Consider the following 23,001-nt stretch of genomic DNA (forward strand, 5'->3'; position numbering starts at 1 on the left):
GATTAAGCACTTAAAAAACTGAAGTCTTTTTCCTCTTCTAGGTGCTGGACAATGTCAGTGATTGTCATTCTGAATGTATTAATTACTTCAATGCTGTCAAATAGCGTTAGCTGAGGTTTCTGAAGTTCCAGATTCAAGGAAGCAAGCTTTGGTAAAAACTCTTCTCCAAAAGAGCAAACAGCCACGTACTTCTGGATATTGTAGCGTTTGGGACAGTTCTGGCGAAACTGTGTTCAAAACCTCAACACGCTCTTTCCGGAGCTCAAATGGGCTTTGCACACTAATTAAAACGAAGCCACAGGACCAGGTTGTAATTCAGCAGCACCTTGTGTGTCTCGCAGCTCATTTTGCGCATAGATGCGAATCTCCCTTTATTGATGCCGCTGGTGTTGAGCACATTGATGCAGTTTTTCACTACAGAATCAACCTCATCCATACTTTCCATTGAAGCCTTTTGACAAGTACTTCTTGGTGGGCAAAACAGTGAAACAAAAAAAAATTTGCGTGCATTTTTCTTGGTAGCAGTTCAGCACCCCTACTTATGCATTTTGCATGGTTGCTGCCCCATCAGCTGTCAAGCCACGCAGATTGTCAAAAAGCTAATGTGGCACTCCTCCATTCTCGCCTGAACAGACTGAAAAATGTGTTTGCCAGTTGGCCTAGCACTGAGGCTCATCTGACATAAAACACCTTCCAAAAACTAATGGCGATCACAGTCAAAAAAGAGAATAAATATGATTCCCTTGGGACATCAAGGCTCTCATCTAAGTACAGGTTGTAGAAAGCTGCAACTTTTTCAGCTATTTCATTTTGTAGAAAATTCACCTGATCTCTTTTGCTCCTCTGTAATGTGTTGTTTCGCAGTGGTATCTCTCTGAAAAGTGTATTTTCTGCTTACATGGCCAAAACAATATTCTTCACAAGTTCTGTTGCTAAATGCTTTCCTTGTTTTCCCCAAAGGTAGTGCGACTTTAAAAGTAACCATCTGTATCTGATCCGCTATAAAAAAAATCTGAGCCATCGCTGTTGTCTTCTGAGTTTGGTTTTTGCATCATGTAACAGCTTGTGCCTCTGAAATTCATTGTGGTAATTCTGTTCAACAAACCCCTGCATGAGTGCTATAGTGACATTGCATTGCGTAAATTTTAATTTGATAAATTTATTTCTTACGAACAGCACATACTGCAACCTGCTTGGAAATGGAATTGGATGGCTTCAGAAACTGTTTTCCACTTATCCTGAAATGTTCATTTTCCTTCCTTCCACGTTCTGCTTTTCTTAGCAGCAGGTGGCTTCTCCAGAGCCATCTCTGTATCACATTCAGGGTCACTTTCTGGCATTGATTTTTAAAAAAAAATTCTGATACCCATTCGCGTTTTTAACTCTTTCGCCTTCTGCTAAGGAATAATCTCAATTTATCCAGACATCATGCTAATGATGTTGGTCAATAGTTGCTTATGGCGCTACAGACGCATGAGATGTAAGCATAGTGGTTAGCCAATGAATACGCTCTGTGACTTGAAAGAAAACTGCACCTATGTAGTTTAGCTCTGCCTGCGCTGTAGTAATATTTAGAAGGGAATGAGTGCGCATTATGATTTATGGCATTTACAAGGCAACTTTAAAACTTAATATCTCAGCGATTGTTGGGATGCTTTGATGCATAGGTATAGTTTGACTTCTATATTTGGGCAGCAGGTCGGAGGAGATTTAACCTGGGCCAGCCTTACAGGTGGACAACATGGGTGACTGCCCAGGACACTGTGGTTGGGGGTCGCTGTGGTCAAGAGGCCAGGAGCAGGGTGGACCTGGGGTGCGAGGCTGCAGAATGAAACTTGGCGGGGGAAGGCAGCAGGGACCAGGGGCGATGGGGGCAGCGCTGTGGAGGCAAAGGGGCCAGGGGTCCCAAAATACAAGTTTGCCCATGGTGCCATTTTCTCTAATGCTGGCCCCAGGGCTGAAGCCCAAGCCCCTCTGCCCACAGAAGGTGGGTCAGGAACTTACAAGGTGCCTACTGAGTCCAAAGTTCCTTCAGCATTATGCCCCACATGTCTCCAGAGTGCTGCCCGGAGATCCTCAGGAGGCTGTGCAGTGCAGGGTGCTGACCCTTGCTGATGGCGCCAGCAAATACCAAGGCAGCACATCTAGAATCAATAGGTGGGTGCTTCAGGGAGGGGCTACTGCTTTACCTCCTACCCACCCCTCTCTGCCCAGGAGGCTGTTGTGGACACACAAAAATACGTTGGTGGCTGCATTTGAGAAACACTGATCTAGATGCTCCCTAACCTTTTTCTTAAACAAATGCTTTTGTTGGTTGTATGGTGAATTTAACAATCAAGTTTCTGAGTCTGTTACCGACAGTAATGGCGGTGGGGAGGGGGGATAAAGCCCCTGTATGTATTGTCTGTTTTACCCTCTTCCACAGAGCTCAAATTTAATATGTCCTTAATGAACATTTGTACATATTGAATAGAATTTCCATTTCAGCTTTTTCAGGCACCCCTTTAATTCTAATAGTTTTCTCTTTTCCATATCATCCATTTTGATATTGCAGCTGTCTTTCTGCTCAAGCAGCCTAATGCAGCACTGCAACTGTGATTCTATCTGCTGTTTCTCCCATTCCAGTCTACAGCACAGTAGCTCTATCTGCCAAAGCAGTGACTATCTCTTTTTAATTGCTGAAATCTTGGAAACTAAATCAGTACTTAATTTCTTCAGTTCAGTGTTGCTCTCTGATTCTGCTTTAGCCCAGGTGAGAATACTTGCTTACAGTTCCCATCTTCTAAAAACAAGGCCCTTCCAAAATCTTTCTCATCCCTCCCTGCGCTCTCACTCAATACCTCTTAATAGTGACCTCCCAAAAATCATTCCATCTCCATTCCCACAATATCTCTAACAATAGCTCTTCACCTCTTCATGGGGCAGCAGTTGTTTGCTCAATTTTCCCTCTTAGCTGCTGTGGTCAAGCCCCTGTCTTCATAGTCTGCTTCCCTGGGAGGAGGACTCTGCTGCTACTTGTCATTCCAGCTTCACTGACGGTAGCTGGAGAGAGGATGACTCTAGCCAGCCTGCCTACTGACTAACCAGAAGCAACCAGAAGAAGACCTCCCCCCATGATTATTATTTTATTATTATAATTCTAATAAATCATAATACTTATATGTATTTCAGTTGAATTTAGATGCCTCAGTGTTTTACGCACTGTGCAAATATAGATAAGATACAGCCTCTGTCCTCAGTAGCTTACAGTCTAAAAAGAGAAGACAGGGTGGAGTAAAGGGATATATCCCACCTAGTGAAGGTTTCATTCCATCATGTTAGTGCCACACGTTTTTGTATTATGACAGTGGTGGGAGAGGAGGGGAAAAATGAAGGGATACCTAAAAGGAAAAACAAAGGAAATGGGAAGAGAATAGTGAGGGAACTAAATGATGGTGATAGAAGGGAGGGAAGTTATTTGGAAAGGGGCATGGAAGGCATCTGGAGTGAGGCTAAGAGTCTGAGGGCGGGACCAGGAGCAAGCAGCCAATCGGCTGAGAGGAAAGCATGTTCAGGGTAAAAACTGTAAAAAGCATAGTTTGAGATCAATGGAGGTGCCTGCTTGAATCTACTTCTGTAGCTGATCTCTGTAGTTGATCCCCAGCTGCTGGTGGAAAGTGTAGATGAGAAACCATCTGAGAAAGCACCAGCTTATAAGGCAGAATCAAAACAATTACTCTTTCTGATTCCACTCCACCCTGTGGGCTCAGTTCCTTAATTTTTCTCCCCTCCTTCCTAGGAATTTAAAATTAAACGAACAAATAAGGCTATAGCCAGCTCCCATCTCCACACTAGGGAAAGGAGCAGTAGCTCCAGCAAGGCTTCTTTCTCCTCTGCTACCCTTTGTTGAGTCATTTTTCTGTTCCTGTCTAGTAAACCGGGGCTAGTTTAACTTTCAGATAACACAATAGTTAGTGGGGGCCCCAGTGATCTTATGCTAAGTTGGCAGCTCGGCATTTTGCTTGCTAGCATGGAGCCAAAAGGAAGCAGCTTTTGGCCTGATCCTCTTCTCTGGCAGACTAGGTCACTTCAGAAGACAAAAATATTGTACCTGGTTAGGAAGAGGAAGGGGGCTGGAAGGCCCAGGACAGGATCTTTTGTTTTGTAACCTGTAGGTAGAGGTACGACAAGGTATTTCTGGCAAATAAGATGGAAGGGGAGGATGCGTGTATGTGTGCATGCAGGTGTAACCCCTTCTACTACAGTCAAAGCCATTTCACTTAATAGTGGAGGAACCCAAATTGCAGAAAAAAAATAGGATCCGGTAGTTCCTAATTTGAAACATTGAATGAAACGGAGCAGAACTCTGGTGATTCTACAGTGCAGTGGGTCTCAAACTTTCCACAGTACTGTACCCCTGGGTCTGATTTGTCTTGAGTACCTCAAGTTTCACCTCACTCAAGAACTAGTTGCTTACAAAATCAGACATAAAAATACAGAAGTGTCGCAGCACACTATTACTGAAAAATTGCTTACTTTCTCGTTTTGTCTGTATGAAATTTTAGTTGATACTGACTTCGCTAATGCTTTTACGTACGTAGCCTGTTGTAAAACTAGGCAAATATCTAGATGAGTTGATGTATCCCCAGAGGTATGCGTACCCCCGGTTAAGAACTGCTACTATATTTGTCACCCTGTTGTTCACACTTCTAGATTGTGTGTTACTTCACGTTGTCAGGTGAGGACTGAGCTGGAGCTAGAAAGAGTTGAGAGCTGTTAATAAGCATGGTGAGGAAAAGATAATGTGTGTGGCTTTAGTATGAGCTCTGGTCAAGTGAAAAAATTCTCTTTGTTATAGCTTTGATAACTTAGTTCGAGAGATTGGGGGGGGGGTGTCTTTCCCAGATCTAACTCTACCCTCCCTTCAACCTACTCCAGGTGAGAGATACTGTTTTGTGATTCTAGATGGTTTGTGAGGGAGAGGCCTGTTAACCAATCATTGCTGCTTTGTATTTGAGCCAAGAGTTGGCTAGATGCTTGGCAGTGATTACCATTCATCAGCCCTTCTCCCTGGGAGCCTTGTCCAAGTGCTGGTCATCAGCTTTTCAGAGCAGAGGAAGTGAAGCAGACTGCCTACTGAGCAATAGGAATTTATCTTCCCTTAAGAGCCTGTGTTCTCTCTCCCTGGCTAAGGATAGCATAATTCCTTTGAAAGCGGCTAGCAAGCTGCTACCATGTCCTGGTGACTGTCTGCGGGATGGGGTTTGAGTGAAAACTTGAACAGAAACTGAAGAGCTTAGTTTGTGGCAGTTAGGCACAATTCATGTATCTACCTGTGCAAGTTCCAGTATTTGTTTATACCTTGTTTTTAGTATTTTTTTTTAATGGTAAAATGCACATTTTATGTGCATGTGAAAATGAGGGTGTTAATACTGGCCATAGTCAGACATAGTGCAAGCAGGAGCTGTACGTACTTGCATCTTTCCGTGCGTCTCAGTCCTGACCTGCAGAACCCACTGTTCTTTCAGCTCTGCGTTTCTCCAAGAGGTTGCCAGTCATGTTTGTGGGGGTTCTTAATTTGAAATAATGTCTCTGCAGAATTAGGCTGAAACCAGCTAGCCATCTCTATTCACTTACTGTATGTTTAAAATCATCTAGAGGTACTCTGATACCATGTGTATGTGATATAAGAATTTCCCTAATAGAGATCTGAGTTATTTTATGTCTGTATAAATTTACAGGTAGTCAGCTATATTTATTCTCTTTCTGATGTATGAAGGATAGGGAACTGGAAAGAAATGGAGAGTAGTTTGGTGTGTGTATGTGGTTCCTCCACCCTCCCTTGAAAGAAACAGATGGTTGTGGGTCCCAGGAGATAGAGGAGATGGAGTTATTAGACTGTCAGTGGGTTGTGAAAAGCAGCAGCATCTGCCAGAGTGGAGACTTGTTCAGCAGCAGGAGAGTGAGCAGTAGATGATCTCTGCCTTGAGCAGTCAATGGAATTGCAGCCCAATGGGGAATTGCTGTTGTGGGGGTTGTTGCCGGCAACCTTCGTAATAATCCAGTTGGTCAGGCATAGAAGGGAGATAAAGGGCTAATTCCTGCACTTTGGCTGTCTCACTTTATTGAAATTTTGTACCTCTATTTATCCATCACTAACAGAACCGTAGTGTGAAAAAGTTCCTGACCCATTCTGAGCAGGGCTGTTCATGTAAATGAACAAAAAATTGGGCATGTTGAACGATGAAGACACATGCTTCAAAATGTTCTGTGCTTCTGTGATGCTGCAACACCCTCAGAAGAGCAGGATAGACTGGGCTGAAACTGTATAGGGAGGATTGCTATAAAATATAAAGGAGTGTTTTGAAAAAGGCAACATACTGTTTTGTGGTGTGTTGAAGTTACTTTTTTGTCTGCAGTTAAATCACACAATACACTCTTCAAAATATTCCATTTAGTTTGAAGATATCTTTCCACAACTTCAGCTCATTCTCTGCTGCTCCATCTCCTCTGCTCTTATTGATTGTGCTCTGTACAAGAAAGATCATTGTGGGGAAGAATACATGTGGGAATGCTCTCTCTTATTGCTGCAGTGCTATGGCACTTCAAAGGAGCAGGCAAAGGTGGAAGGGCATGTGCCTCAAAGGAATAACACTGGGCATTCAGAGCTCCATTCAAGAAGAATGGCTGACTTGGACTATGCCCTGTTAGAATCATTAGCCTTAGTTGGCCATGTCTAAAAGTGAGAATGGAGGGGCTTGGGGCGGGGGGTGGTAGAGAGCTGTGTGATTCAGGACTCCTGAGGAGGCATTTTGAGCATAACTGCCATGAGTGAAACTAGGACTGTTGTCAGTACTACTCCTGGGGGAATTGTGCACCAAAAAATTAAAAATTATGGACACAATATTTTAAAATTCTGCATATTTTATTTGTCAAAATAACACAATATAATTACTCCAGTTTAAATTATGTTGGTAATTGATTACAAAATACCTGTCATCAAGTATGTCTATAACAATACAGAGAAAAAAGATTCAGGAAATTTTTTTTGGCAAATAGATTCCTTACTAGCCATATTACTACAAAACTTTGAGTGAGTAATAATTCATTTAAACTACAATCCAGAAACACATTTTCTGTGCCCCTCAGAAGTAGGTCAAAGGCTTGGGGGAATCAGGGGTAATGGAGGAGCTGAGGGAGAGGCTAGTAATTGCTGGGAAGAAGCCTGGGTGTGAATTTGGAGGCTTGTTGGGTGTGGGTGGAAGAAGTATGGAACAGTTGATTTTTTGGGGTTGGGGAATTGTTAGGGAGCCTCCCCCATGCGGACCCTGGCTGGCCCCTAGCCTTTCTCATTCAGTCAGGCACATCTGCCCCTGTCCCCATGTGTCCCTACACCACTACTCAGCCACTCTGTCCCCAGGTGCTCCTGCACCCCCATTCAGCTCCCACCCCAGTATGTCCTCCTCCCCCACTAGTCCTTCAGAGCCCCAGTCTGTGACCCCCCAGCATTCCATGATCTGGCCCTATGGGCAGGGCACTGTGAGGAATATAGCCTCTTCTTTTCCCTAGCTACAGCTAGGGCTGCTCCCTGTTCTGGCACTTCAGCAGCCTTTGGTGGGCAAAAGGGGTAACTGCAGTACCTCTCCAGCAGAATGTATTTTCTGTGGAGAAAAAAAAAATTATGCACTAGACATTAATTCTGTGCATGCACAGTGGTGCAGAATTCCCCCGAGGAGTACAGTATATATGATTCTCCTATGGCTGACTTTACAGGCAGGTCTCAATAGTTTGCCAGGAAAAGCCATTTGCTACATGTTGAGGCTGGTTATAGTCCCATGAGTAAGTGAATTACAAAACTTGCCTGGAGGTCCAAGCAGTTTGGTATAGGTTAAAGTCCTAGAAGTTTTACCTTTGGAAACCAGGGGTCATATTCTGACAAATAAAAATAAGTTAGTTGGCTTTTTTTATCCTGGACCTCAAGGACACTTTCTTATGTCATAAATATTGTACTAGTTTTTCATGATTGAGGGTTGCTGCTTAAAAGACACCCAGGAGTTGATTTAGTAAAGGATCCTGCAGATCAGGATTACAGTGCACTGGCATAACTGTGAGAAGACTGGGTTTGTACAAGTCACGAGAACTGGCATCTCAGACTTTCCCATTTATTACATCTGCTTTGATTCAAAGAGGCACCTGGCATATGGTTGGAGGAAGCTGATTTTGCTTTCATACTCAGTCATTTACATGTTAAACTACATCCTTCACTGTCTGCATGGCATGGTGGAGAGAGCAGTGAATGTCTTTGTCAATTTTCCCCCTGGTTTTTTAAAAAGGGTGTTTATACTATAACCCCCTACTTACTATAGAGACAAGAACTTCTCTGTGGATCAGATCTGAGACTTGCTTGGTAATAAAAGACCAGTTTTAGATCTGTATATATGTATAGTCTGCGTTCAAAAGACAACTTTGTTATGGTCCAAATTTCAGGTGATTCTGACCAGTTGTTCAAGCACTTATTTTTTAATGCTTTTTGCCACATTTTATCTCCAAAACTGAATTTGCTGCGTTTCTTATAGGTTTATTTTTTATAACCAGAGTGTTCTTGTAGGTATTGGGGTGTGTGTTTTGTTGTGGTGCTCGCAACCTTAAATGGAATCCGTGCTAGCCACGACAGGTCCTTTTATAAAGAAGGGAAACTTCAGCCTGTCAGAAACAAGCTTTCTTCAAAAGTTTACATTAGTTTATACTTTTGAAAAATACTTACTTTACTTATAAAGTCGCTCTCTGAATGAAATACACCGTAGGCCTAATTCTCTAAAGCCATTAAGGCTGCAGTAAGTCAGTGAATAGCTCTCACTTCGTTGCATTCACACCCATCTGATAAAATTATTAAATATATGAACCAGTTGAGATATTAGGAATAAGTAATGGAAATTAAAAATGGTCATCAGATAAGTTCAGTGTTTGTAATGGCTCAGCCATTCCCAGTCTCTATTCAAGCGTAAGTTGATTGTATCTAGTTTGCATATAGATACAATCAACTTAGGCTTGAATAGAGACTGGGAATGGCTGAGCCATTACAAACATTGAACTATCTCCCCATGTAAGTATTCTCACACTTCTTATCAAACTGTCTGTACTGGGCTATCTTGATTATCACTTCAAAAGTTTTGTCTCTTACTTAATTGGTCTCTCAAAGTTGGTAAGACAACTCCCACCTTTTCATGCACTCTGTATGTGTATATATATCTCCTCAATATATGTTCCATTCTATGCATCTGAAGAAGTGGGCTGTAGCCCACGAAAGCTTATGCGCAAATAAATTTGTTAGTCTCTAAGGTGCCACAGGTACTCCTATTCTTTTTCCGGATACAGACACGTCTGCTACTCTGAAACCTGCTATTTAACAGTACATTAAGTACAGTTACCACTGCTGTGCAAAAGTATGTTGTTTGAAAAACCTATCGTTTTATCCACTGAATGGCGGGACCCATTATTTGATGTTTGAAGGGAATCTACCGGTAATCTAAAAAGTGATCTTTGGGACCTGGTGGCTCTTGATAAATTTTGAGAAAATAGTGTGTGAAATTGCTGAAGTTTGTATGGTAGAAATACCAGGAAAAGGTGTGTGGAGGGAGGATATAAAGGGCTCACCTATTTGCTAATATTTCTGTCTTTCCATCCTTTTCAGAAATGTTCCCACTGCCAAGAGCCAGGAGCCACCTTAGGCTGCTACAACAAAGGTTGCTCCTTCCGATACCATTACCCGTGTGCCATTGATGCAGGTAAGAACAAATAAGATTAATAATATCTTACACTTATAGGACACATATTGCCCCCAAAGTATTCCAGAGCACTTTACAAACTGCTATACTCTGAATTTCTTAACCCACCATGGAAATACAGTAATGTAAGGGAAGGAGCATGGCAGCTGATAAAACAGAGCATGGCAGCACTTTGGAACAAGTTGGATTGAGAAATGTAGAAGAATCTTCTTGAAACTGCAGAAAGAATTTTAAATTTGTAGAATGCAGCTAAAAAACCTGGAATTTAGCCATGACATGGGAGAGAACCCCCTTTCCCTGTGAAAAATGTACAGGCTGTTTAAGGACTCCCATAATGAGAACCTCTGATTTTTCATGTCATCTGAAAGACAGTGACACGCTCCTTAGCAGTACAATTGGGCATTAGCCTAGTAGATTCCAAATGGAAAGTGTCACCTGCTGAGTCATAAACACCACTTCCAGTAGCACCTCATTTGTGCCCACACAAATCTCTTATCCAAGCACTGACATTGCTCACTTCTGGTCAGCTATGAAAATATCAGCCTGGGTGGTATAGCTTTTAGAGGAGCTGCTCCTTTTGCTCAGTGATCAGAGTACTAGTGCTATCTGTGTGTGCACTTGTCCTTATGACCCTAGTGTCTGGCGTGAACATAGATTATTTAGAACAATGGTTTTCAACCAGTGGTCCAGGGACCCTGGGGTGGGGGAGGGGGCGGGTTTCAGGAGGTCTGCCAAAATAAACCAGAGAGCAGGGTTAGCGTTAGGCTCCCTGGGGCCCAGGGCAGAAGGCTGAAGCCAAAGCCCGAGCAACTTAACTTTGCTGGGCAATTGCCCTGCTTGCTATCCCCTAAAACTGGCCCTTGCTTTTAATCTACTGGATATGCAGAAAAACAGTTGTTGTGGCACAGGTGGACTGTGGAGTTTTTATAGTTCTTTGGGGGTTATGGGGGGAGCTCGGAAAGAAAAAGGGTGAGAACCTCGGATTTAGAAGACAGGATTAGGGTTGGGCATTTGAATGGTCCAAAAATTATTCATCAAATATTTTTAAAGTGCTAATTTATTAGAACAGTAACAATGGTAACAAAGAAGAGTAAGACCTTATGGTCTCCAGTAGACTTACCCTTAGATACATATGCCTAATTACAAGAAACAAGTTCCTTAACTGAGTTATTTTAACTCGGAAAAATGCAAAACACTATTAAATGAAGTTCTAAAAAATGAAAGAATGGCACCATGATTGGATCAAAAAGGTAAGCAACTGCTTACATCAGGCATTCTTGCTAGAATATTTGACCAAGGTCAAATAATAGGTGGTCAGCTGACATTATTTGACTGATCGATTGACCGGCTTGCTAAACCTACACAAGATATTTCGTTGCAGGAGAATGGGTGAGTTTCCTGAACTTCATGTCTTCCTGTGTATGACTGTACAGCACCTAGCACAATAGGGCCCCAACCTATTGGTCCTCTACATGCTACCACAATATAAATGCTAAATAATAAAACAGAATTAAAATTGCAATGGAATTCAGGGTTCTTTGACGTTGAATTTGATCCAGTTAAGGCCTCATCTACTGTGTGGTGTGACACACACACTTTAAAATTACACACCAAAAAACTATGTTAAAAGGACTTTGTAATCTTAATAAAGTCAAGCAGTCAGAAGTTAGGAAATGCCTGAAGTAAAGTTGCCTGTACAATCACAATGCAGCTCCTTTGCGCATATGCGTTATGATACAGTATTTATTTACGAGATCATACTATTTTTTTTTCCACAGGATCCGTACCTTATTCAGTGCACAGAATGTATGGTGCTCACTTAATGAGTAGCTATTCAATATTATGTTTTCTCATTGTTCAGTGTGTGACTCTGGGCCTTATTTACTACACATTAGTCAAACCCTGCTCTGCAGACAGAATTATTAATTTTCTCATGGGTTTTTCTGTGGTGCTCATCACTGTAGCATGAGTGTTCCACAAATGCTAATGAATTTATGTTCATATCACCCCTGTGAGATGTGGAGTGTTATCCCCATTTTACAGATGGGGAACTGAGGCACAGAGAGATTAATATAAAAAATGTCCACTAATTTTGGATGCCCAATTCGAGAGGCCTAGGACATGATGTTTCAGAGTACTCAGCATTATATGACACTTCATTTGCTCAAAGAATAGCTCACGTTGACATCAGTTGTAGCTGTGATTTCTTAGCTGTTCTTCAAATCAGAGCCCAATATCTCAAGCTACCCACTTGGAAAATGAGGAACGCCCAATTACTTAATCATGTGTGAAAAGTCTGGGTTAAGTGACTTGCCCAGCATTACATAAGAAAATTCTGTGGCAAAGGCAAGGATAAAATCAGTTTTCCGGGGCAGCATTCAGCCGCCCTAACTATGAGTCCGTCGTCTTTCTTCCTGCTATTCTCTGCCTCTTTCCCTACACACCTTCCAGCTTCTGCAACATGAAGGAGGGATCCTATAAACAGTCTCCTCTACTACGCAGTCCTGATTCATCACTGAAGCAGGTCTGTGCTGTGCACTGGATGAGCATGGGTCCTGTGGAAAAAAAAAGTCATCGTGTAATTTAAAGCCTGTCTCATAATGCATATGCACAAGGAGGCCAAATTTGGCAACCTTACTGCTGTCATTTCCTAATTTTTGCATACTTGATGTTCTTTTAACATAGTTTTGTGTGTAACTTCCTAGATCTTGAAAAAACAGAAATTCCATCGTGTGGCGTCATAGTGACACGCCTATGTCGTTAGCAGGATTGAAATCTAGAGCCACCACACAAACACTTCCTGCTTGAGCTAACGGGTTAACTGAGAGTAGTAGTAGGTTGTCATACTCTGTGGACCAGTACAAGAGAGGGATGAGACACCTTGCAAATGGGTTTCACAGATATTTGTAACAGCAGAGGAAGGATGAAACTCTGAAGTCTTGGATTCCATTCCAGGCTCTGTAGGCAAGTGTGTTTTATCGGACATAAATTCTTCTGCCCATTTCCCCACAAGTGAGTCTTTCTGCCCCATCTTATCCAGCTAGTCCCTGTCCCAGTCCTGTATCTTCTCCATCTCTTGTCTTCAGCATCTTGCTTTATGCATGCTAGATGTGGATGCGACAGAAACAGGATATTGACACTCACTGCCTTCAAATTGAAATGCTACACTAACAAGGAGGTAATCCCCCAAATTTACAGCATAACTGTAGTGATACCTGATATCAATAAGATGGTAAAAGGAAACTTGAGTTTGTGTGACATGTGGTTTGGTGAGTGGAGGAAAAGTGGGAGCAAGTTTTGCAGGGACTGGTGCCGAATGCCAGGGTCAGTGGGCACCTGTGGTGAGTGAGATTCAGCGATGTGGCTGACTGGAAGATATGTGGAATGGCATGTTTCACAAGGCTGTGTGAGGACATGTGGAGGAAGATTGCTGGCCCATGACTCCTATGTGTTGTGTTTACTGTTCGTTGTGATGTGACTTTATGGTGCTTTGCACTATGGTAATAATAATAATAATATGGAGATGGCTATTGTTAATGTTTCATCTGTGTTTAGCTTTCATCTGTTCAAATTTGTAAAGAACCACTGACGTCTGAGATAACTTAGTCCTAGAGACATCTCCATGGAAACAGGATCCTTGTTTCTTGAGATTTCACATCCACTCCCTCTATTTTTTTTTTTCTTCCCCACCTGGAGTCCAATCCTGATTGTTACATCACAGTTGTCTCCACAGCATCCATATTATGTGATATCACAAACAAAGGATATGTACTCCATAAACAGAATAACTAGCAAATGATGAATTCTTAAGGGACAAAAAACCCTCCTTGCTTGCAAATATTCTTTGTGAAGGGTAACAAACCAGAGAGAGAAAGAGAGAGACAAAGTACAAGGAGATATAAGCATAATTGTGTGTTAAAATCACCTTTTGTTATATGTTTTCCCTGACATACAGGAAAACCTGCTCAAACAAGGTGCATGGCTGCCTTTCCATCTTCCTCCTTGAACTGACCTTAGCTTGACGTATTGTTGTCTTGCTATCTAAAATTACCTCCTTGGAGTTGATTTTTAAAGTATACTTGACTGGGAAATGAAATGTGTGACCTTAGGTCACCAGTTCAAATCCAGGCCAGGTTGGTAGTAAGCAAAAGTTTTTGCCATCTTAGGGCAGGTCTACACTAACTCCCCAATTCGAACTAAGGTACGCAACTTCAGCTACGTGAATAACGTAGCTGAAGTTCGAAGTACCTTAGTTCGAACTTACCTCGGTCCAGACGCGGCAGGCAGGCTCCCCCGTCGACTTCGCGTACTCCTCTCACCGAGCTGGAGTACCGCAGTCGACGGCGAGCACTTCCAGGTTCAACTTATCTCGTCCAGACAAGACGCGATAAGTCGAACCCAGAAGTTCGATTTGCTTGCCACCGAACTACCGGGTAAGTGTAGACCTACCCTTAGAAGTAGTCAGTGGCAGTTGTGAAATGATCTCACGGTGTCTCTCCCATTCCCAGTGCGGAGATAAGTGTCCCTAACCTTTAACACTAATTACCACAGTTGGCATTAGTTGTCTCCAATGTAAGCATTTATGGCAAAAAAAGACAAAGATTGAATAATAGATATTGAGCTTTTCTCACCCCCACGCATGGTCCAGATCCAGGGCATGAGTTGTCTTGACAAGAAACAGTATGTGGAAGCTTACACTGCCCGCTCCCATGTGCTCTTCCCATTTGGGGGATGAATGGAGGATTTCATCTGTCACCTGTGCTGAATTCACTAAAAGGAGAAAACAGTCTTCTCTCTCTAATATTTTCAGGTTTGTTCTGATGGTTACTGTGTTGTACAATGATAATTCATGGTACAGTCTCATTGTGCAAAATTCCTATCTTTATAATGAGACAGTCTTTGCTATACTACATTTGAAATTATTGCCCTTAGCGCAGGGATAAGGGTTTTCATTCTCTTTTGTTAAATCTCTGAAGTAACTTAGGCTATTGCATGCTACTTCCTTTTGATTCAGGCCAGAGGCATTGATCTTGAAACTGAGAAGTGTTTCATACCAGCAAAGGAAACTCTGCTTGGGTGTCTAGAAAGCGTTGCCCTGGAGCCCTAGGTGCTGTCTGTTAAACTCATCTAGCAGATTGGAACAGCAGAGAGCTGTAGTTATGCTACATACTTAAGATTTTAAATTAGCACATTTTATTAACCACTGTGCAACTTGCTGGCAATCTGGGACATTGGAGACGACACGAGGTCATAAATGCCTTGCTGAATTCTTACACTGGTGAGCCACCAAAAATAACGCAGTAATGAGACGCTGGCTGAGTAACATCAGGTATTTGGAGGTGGTGTCAAAAGTTTGACCAAGAGTGGGGCAGCGCCATAGATGACAATACCTGGCAGATGCAGCTGAACCCCCTATGTAGAGTGCACTGCTGCTTCAAGTTTTGATTGTGAAATGGAAATGTGGGGCACTTGGAAATCCCTAAGTAGAAGGCTGGAGCTCCAAAGTTTGCACTGCCTTGTTGCCTTTAGTGCATCCTCTTCTATGGATACAGCACTTAACGGTTCCAGGAGCTGTTAATGTAGCACCTCTTAACAATGCTAAAGTCACTTTTTAAAAACAAACTTGATCTGTTCTAGTGTCCTTAAAAAATGTGAAGTCATTAAACTGTCTCTTAAATTAGTGAAGCTTCACAGTTACAGAGTGTGGCAGCAGGTCCAAGAGCAATATGAGTGACCCTGTGGTATATCAAGCAATGAACAAAACTTGATCACTAGATTTGGGGTTGGAAATAAGTCACAACACACACACCAACTTTTTTCTGCCTCTGATATTTCAGGGACTTTGTGCTAAACATGGGGGGCAGTCACTTTCCTCTGAAGCATAAAACAGGGATAATATGCTAAGATGAGATGGGTGTATCTCAGGGGTTCTCAAACTGGGAGTCAGGACCCCTCGGGGGTCGCAAGGTTATTACATGGGGGGGTTGCGAGCTGTCAGCCTCCACCCCAAATCCCACTTCACCTTCAGCATTTATAATGGTGTTAAATTTAAAACACTTTAAAATATAAGGGGGGGGGAGGGTCACACTCAGAGGCTTGCTATGTGAAAGGGGTCACCAGTACAAAAGTTTGAAAACTACTGGTGTATCTGGTCTTTCCTGTCTTTGTATTTCTAAGGGTTAGAATCCATGAAGCCAGGAGAGATTTGTGAGTTTGCTCTGACTTTTACTCCTTATGCAGCAGTGAGGCGTTAGGGGAAATTTGGGGTTGGCATATTGATTGCAGTAAGGACAATATCACTCAGGTCTATTGGTAACTTAATTTACTAAAATATTCCTGAAACCCCTTTCCTCCAAAGAAAACCCAAATAGTAAATCTAGAAGCAATCTCTGAATACAGCATCTACCTGAAAGGTATGATGAATACACACACATTATGCAAAGTATACTTTTATAAATAAAATAATCAAATTGCTGTCTGTCTTCTCCTCTAGATTGTTTACTAAACGAAGAGAATTTCTCAGTGAGGTGCCCCAAGCACAAGGTAAGAGGAAACCTCTTCCCTGCTAGGTCAATTCAGTGCTGTCCTCCTCTGGGCTCTGTCTACATTTGTTTTAATGAAGTAATTTTATACCCAGATAACATGTTTTAGAGGGAGGAGATGCTTTTAGATGAAGCCGTGTGTGTGTGTGTGTGTGTGGTTCTGTGGGAGATGCATTTTGAGGAATAAGTATCTACCTAGAAGAATACAGATTGCTTAAGAAGATCTGTGAAGCCTACTGTTTGTCTTTGCCATTTGCTGTCTAGACCTTCAGAGAAACTATATGAAACCCAGCTTAATTTCCTATCTTTTATGGTACAGTCAATACATTCCTTCTTTTTGAGTGCAACTTTTTGGTGAAGGTTCTTTCTGGGCTTTACCAGGGATGCAAGAAGGAAGGAAAAATATCTCATGGAAAAGTTTTTAATCAGCTGTTGGAAGAAAGGACTTGCCAGAAATAGAAGCAGCTTGTCATAGTTCAGCAGCAGTTACCAGGTTGAGTACAGTTGCTCAGCTGATTCTATTTCCCTCATGTCCTCAGTACAAGTTACTGAAGCATCCGCCTGTATAACTAGGTGATCAAAAACGTCAGGAGGAATGGCGATTCTGGTGGCTAGCGGGAATCTATTTAAATTGTGTGAGAGTATAGACAGCGCAACTTGTAATTTAGATTTTGGGAGGAGAGATTCTGCTCCTTAGCTCTTGCAAGAATGCTTCAGAGAATTCAGTGACTCCGTTCAGGTACGTGTCAGCAGCTCTCTTCTGCTGTGCCTTGGATTAGACTGACATCTGGTGGCTTCTGGTATTCTTACAAGGTAGTTCTGAAAGATAAAATCTGTGTAAAGGAGAAAAGTATATTGAGCAAGTGGTTTTGCCACAATAAGCTATTTTTATGTATTTACCCCCACACTTTTTAAAAAACAGTGGTGGTTTGTTTTTTACGTTAAAAATTCAGATCCCGTCTAGCCTGGAAGACTCTAGGACTTTGCTTATCAATTTGTAAGCAATGATCAGCCTCCCTTTTTCTCATCCTTTCATTTAAAAAAGAAGAAAAAAAAATTCTAGTCCTTATGGTTGCAGAGAGAACCTCAGAAATGTGGAACAAGCATAAACCAATGGACTAATGCCTGCCTGAATCTACAGGCAGCCTGAAACAATAATTGAAAGGTGTGAACTGCCCCAACAGCTGGATGAAACTGGTGTCTTCTTTTTCTGACACTTGTCTAGTGTGATTGTGAAGGATCTGTAACACAAGGATTTCCTGGTTTTGCTGTCCACTGACAAGAAATGTTATAGCAGTGGATCTCAAACTATGGTTTGGGACCCCAAAATGGGTTGTGACCTTGTTTTAATGGGGTCACCAGGGCTGTCTTGAACTTGCTGGGGCCCGGGCCTGGAGCCCGACCCCCACCACCCAGGGTCGAAGCCCAAGCCCACTGGCCAGGGCCAAAGCCCAAGCACGGGGGCTTCAGCCCTTGGCGGCAGGGCTCAGGTTGCTGCGTGGTGCTGAAGCCCTTGGGTTTTGGCCTCCCCATCCGGGGCGGTGGGGCTTTGGCTTTGCCTCCCCCCACCCCACCCCACCCCCACTAGGGGGGCAGTGGGGCTCAGGTGGGCTCAGGCTTCAGTCCCCCACTCCTGGGGTCATGTAGTAATTTTTGTTGTCAGAAGGGGGTTGCGGTACAATAAAGTTGAGAACCCCTGTGTTATAGGGTTAAAAAAATTAAAATAAAATAAACTTTTAAAGCTTTCCAGCATTCAGTTCTTGCAGATAGGTTGGGTTGGCAGTGCTGTATTAGTATTTGCAATGATGGTCCTCAAACTACGATAGGAAAAAATTAAAACACAGCTGCCTTGTGACTAGAATGCAGTCTGTTTTATAAGCTATTTGAACACAGTTCAGTTCACTGGTAAGCTTTGAAGGAACAGAGAGGATGGCAGTGGAACTGAAACAGGTACCTGATGAAGCTGTAAAAGTGTGACGTTTACTAACAGTAAGCCCAGGGCAGATCTTTTGCCTATTTTATGGGAAGAAATTGGCATTCGTCATCTGCAGCTTCTCTTTCTCGTTGAAGTTCGTTCATGGTAAAGTTTTGAGTCACTTGTTTGAGCTCAAGAGAGAATGGAAGGATTTTCCTTGCTTGAATGTGGCTCTGCCCTTGCTGAATGCTTCACTGATCAGCATTAGTTTGCTCCAAATCTTCCTGGGAAGAATTACATGGGGGTCCTCAGCCTGGGGGTCATGACCCACCTTACCCTTCCAATATTGTAAATGGGAGGGTGCGGGGGCCAAGCTAGAGATGGTTGTGGGATGATCCTGATATGGAAAAAGCGGTCTTGATGTGGAAAAGGCTGAGAACCACTGTGTTAAAATGACTCACTGGAAAAAAAGTTAAACTGTGACTTTGCGAGAGCCAGAAGGGTGAAAGTTGAGTAATTGAGAGAGGAAGGGACTTTTAGTTAGACTGTTTAAAGCTCTTTGCTTTTTGTTAATGCCTATTTAACCTCAGTAGCTAATTAACACTAGACACTCCATCTCTTTAATTGAGGTTTGAGAGCTAACTTTATAAATCCTCTGACACATCCAGTAGGTGCTCCAGCAGAGCCAGGGATGGCCATGCTCAACATTCCTGATATTTTTAGGGTTGAGTAACAGTGTTGGGGGAGAGAACTCTTAAGCCTCTTGTATAGACCATAAAAGGGCACATGCCCAATGTTTCAGAAATCCTTTGCAAGTCACCTTTAAAGGGTTTTATTGAGAAGTTTTGCTTTTTTCTTGTGAAATTCTGTGTGTTTATATATTTTTTAAATTTAAAACCAAACTCTCCACTCTTGCTTAATGACAACTCTTGTCATGGGGAAAATCCTGTCTGAAAATCTGTATAACTCATTCCAGTGTACTGACTTTTCTTTCTCTCTTTCATTCTCTGTGTGCCTCTCTTTCCCTCCCCTGTCTCTTGCTCTCCCTCATATCTCCCTGCTCCTCCTCCTTTTGGCTTGATTCATCAGCCCCTCCTTCCTTGCTCTCTTCCCTCCTTGCAGAACAAGATGGTGAAAGGCAGTCTCAGCACAGAGCAGTCGGAGCGGGGGTGAGGGGGGAAGTGTGCTCCTGGGAATGGAAATAAAAGCAAGCACAGGTGAGTTGGGGGAAGGACTTCCAGTTCCCCCCATGCCCTCTCTCCACTTCTGTGGGAGAAGTTGGGGCAGTTTGTACACACGCAGAGGTGATAAATGGGATTGCTTTGATTTTTGTTCCTCAGTTTTCTTCAGGCTAGTGGTTTTATTTTTGTATTTCGTTAGCAGTTCCCTCTGTTTACAGGTGAAGGGCAAAGCTTAATAACTGCCCTCCTCTACTGTTGCTGGATTTCACCCAACTCCCATATTCAGTGCCAGAAACGTCCATTCATACTTTTGTCTCTTCCATGTGCGTCGGAATCTGGCAGAAATTTTTCCTTAATTTTATGGAACCTAAATAGTAAACTTCCAAAAACCAACCAACCAACAAACAAAAAAACCAACCCCACCACCTCACTTAGGTGTAGGATTGCCACCTTCTTAAACTTTGGGAATAAACTAGTCTTATTGTATTTACAGTTTTGTAACATGGATGTTGCCAGGTCAGAATTTAATTGCATTGATATTTCAAAATGATTATAATTGTGCAGTGATTATAGTCTTGCAAGTCTCTCACTTTTAGCATGCAGGATACCTCTACCCAAATTGGGGCAAGAGGTGATTCTTACTAGGACCTGTTGCACTCTCCCCCCTCCCATACCAAGCCCTTTCTCCTGCCTGTCCAACCAGACTGGAGCTGAAGTAGGTAGAGTTGTATCTGTGTGGCCGCAATATCATGAATCTCTAACATTTATCCTTGTATTTACTTCCTTACCATTGTTGGTTACCAAAATGCAAAGCCATTGAGAAATGCACTTCCTCATACTCTGGCTCTGCAGAATATCCATTTAGTTATCTAGATAGCTTGCAGATCACTATCAATATGCAGCACACCCAAAATCAAAAGTCATTGCTATCTGATGGCAGCTTGGTGGCCTAAGGCCAGGTCTATACCACAGACCTTTATCGATATAACTACGTTGCTCAGGGGTGTGAAAAATCCACACTCCTGAGTGATGTAGTTATACCAACCTAATCCCTCATATAAACCAGCGCTGTGTCGACGGGAGAGCTTCTCCTGCCAATTATAGCTACTGTCTCGGGTAGGTGGATTAACTACGCTGGTGGGAGAAGCTCTCCTATCGGTAGGGCCCTATGAAATTCGCAGTCCGTGTTGGTCTATTTCACAGTCATAGGATTTAAAAAATCGTAAATTTCATTATTTCAGATATATAAAACTGAAATTTCACGGTGTTGTAATTGTAGGGGTCCTGACCCAAAAAGGAGCTGGGGGTGGGGGTCGCGAGGTTATTGTAGGGGGCGTTGTGGTGCTGCTACTCTTACTTCTGCGCTGCTGCTGGTGGCGCTACCTTCAGAGCTGGGTCACTGGAGAGTGGCGGCTGCCGGCTGGGAGCCCAGCTCTGAAGGCAGAGCCGCTGCCACCAGCAGCGCAGAAATAAGGATGGCATAGTATGACATTGCCACGCTTACTTCTGCGCTGCTGCCTATAGAGCTGGGCACTCAGTGAGCAGCCGCCACTCTCCAGCCTCCTAGCTCTGAAGGCAGCAGCGTGTAAGGGTGGCAATACCGTGACATCCCCCATCCCAAAAATAACCTTGCGACACCCCCCCTCCCCCCCCCCACACACACACACACACAATTCCCTTTTGGGTCAGGACCCCCAATTTGAGAAACACTGGTCTCCCCTGTGAAATCTGTATAATATAGGGTAAAAGCACATAAAAGACCAGATTTCACAGAGTGAGACCAGATTTCATGGTCCGTGATGCATTTTTCATGGCCTTAAATTTGGTAGGGCCCTACCTATTGGTGTAGGAGCGTCTTCGCTAAAGTGCTAGCAGTTGCGCCACTATAGTGCTGTACGTGAAGACAAGCCATAAATGAAATGAGTTTGCAATCTCAAAGTCCTATTGGAGCAGGTGTCCCCAGTCACCCCCGAGTTGGCACTAATTGGATCTCTTGACCTCATTCCATTGCTCATTTGCATTACCCTGGTCTTGCTTGCCTCTACCCCTTTTCCCTGATTCTGCAGATGAGAGTTGCTCTTTTACTTCTACTGCCTTATCTAAGTAAAGCTGTTTCCCCCTTCTTGACTCCCTTCTCTTCTCAGCCACTTCCTGATAAGTCTTGCCTTAAAACCTTCCTTATTTCTATAGTCAAGTGACTACAAAGTGGTTTTTGTGGTATTTTATGTGAAGGAAGTGAGAGTTAATAAACTGTTTTGTATTTTATATGTGCAATAGCAGCAAACAGCTAGTATTTGGTATTAGGACTCTGTGATGTGGCTGTTGGCTTGGTTTAGCTCAGCTTGTCTGTGATTTTTAGTACTCTTACATTCTGAGACTTTCATTAAAGAAAAATAGCCATTCAAACAAAATTAACTATTAATATTTATTGTCAATTTTTCCTAAATAGTAAAGATCGTCAAGTTTTTTTTAATTCAACTCTATGGAAGGCAAAAAGTGTAAATGATGGTGTGGCTGAGAAATAATTGGATAATGGTCTAGCAGTGTGTGTTGCTGGTGTCTTTTGCAGCTCTGTAAACCTGAGCAGACATGGAGCTGGCTTCTTTATGATAATCAGGGTGGACTGTTTAAATAAAAGCAATTTAAATTACTGATTTTAATCATATTTTAAATCAGTAACCAGGAAACCTTGGTTAAAAGAATAGATTTTAATCTTGTTTTGCATTTGTACATTTTAGTTGTTTTGCTAAAGAGAGGTTGATTCTCACTGGCCAGTAACCATTAAAACATTCTGATTTGCAACTATATAACCTTTACATTAAAATTTGTGCTTCTTTTTTCTAACCAGGTGGATATACTGTATCTATACACATTTATTTAAGTGGTTATATAGCTTAACTTGCATTTATTGAGATTCTTAATTTTTACATTTTATGATAGAAAATGGTTGAATGATGCATTTCTTATTTATTAGATTAATAAAACAGCATTTTTAATGTATTAAATAGAACCACCTTAAATGTGCTTGATACTTAAGGAAAAAAGTTTATCTAAAAGTTTATAAAAACATGTTTTAGATGCAAAACTATCTAATTTATTAAAGGAAAGTGTTGTCTGTAGTAAGTAGATCGAACTGATTGTTTCTGGTCGCTATGCCATTCAAGATTTTAGAACTAGGAGATCTCATCCTCTCACACCTAGTTCTTATTCATAGATTGGAAGAGGAAGACAATCTTTCCTACTTTTTCAATTCTGACTTCGTTTCTTAACTTAGAATTAACTAGTAATTGAATTGAACTAGTTGAATAAACTGAAATGAGGAAGATATTGTCTACACCTGCAAAAGTGGTTCCTGCTCTCAAAAGTTGTTTAGCAGTACAGCAAAGTCTGGTTCCAGGCCTTAATATAGGTTGTCAGTTTCAAGTTTAATTTTAAATGTTTATTTTAAAAAACAAACCTTATTTAATTTACATTTTTAAAAAATAGTTTTTAATTATTTTTAAATTATTTATTTTGATCCACCCTGATAACTGTTAGATCTTTGTTTTATAAGACGTCAGGAGTCAGTGAACATTAATGTGCCCTTAATTTCTTTTCAT

General features: G+C 42.1%; 1 protein-coding gene across 7 annotated transcripts in view; it reads left to right on the forward strand.

Annotated features, from left to right (window-relative positions):
- The window catches only part of TCF20 (transcription factor 20), a 193,532-nt gene that overhangs the window by 164,813 nt on the left and 5,718 nt on the right, over positions 1 to 23,001 (forward strand). For 5 of the 7 annotated variants that reach the window (XM_054030338.1, XM_054030348.1, XM_054030377.1 and 2 more), the window contains 3 exons: positions 9,671 to 9,764; positions 16,258 to 16,307; positions 19,311 to 19,438. In XM_054030338.1, the coding sequence (XP_053886313.1) occupies positions 9,671 to 9,764; positions 16,258 to 16,307; positions 19,311 to 19,394 (228 nt within the window). In that variant the 3' untranslated portion in view covers positions 19,395 to 19,438. The remainder of the gene's footprint in view (positions 1 to 9,670; positions 9,765 to 16,257; positions 16,308 to 19,310; positions 19,439 to 23,001) is intronic. The other 2 variants (XM_054030363.1, XM_054030371.1) reach the window with 2 other exon arrangements.

The sequence above is a fragment of the Malaclemys terrapin genome, chromosome 1, assembly GCF_027887155.1.
Source record: "Malaclemys terrapin pileata isolate rMalTer1 chromosome 1, rMalTer1.hap1, whole genome shotgun sequence".
NCBI classification, from domain to species: domain Eukaryota; kingdom Metazoa; phylum Chordata; order Testudines; family Emydidae; genus Malaclemys; species Malaclemys terrapin.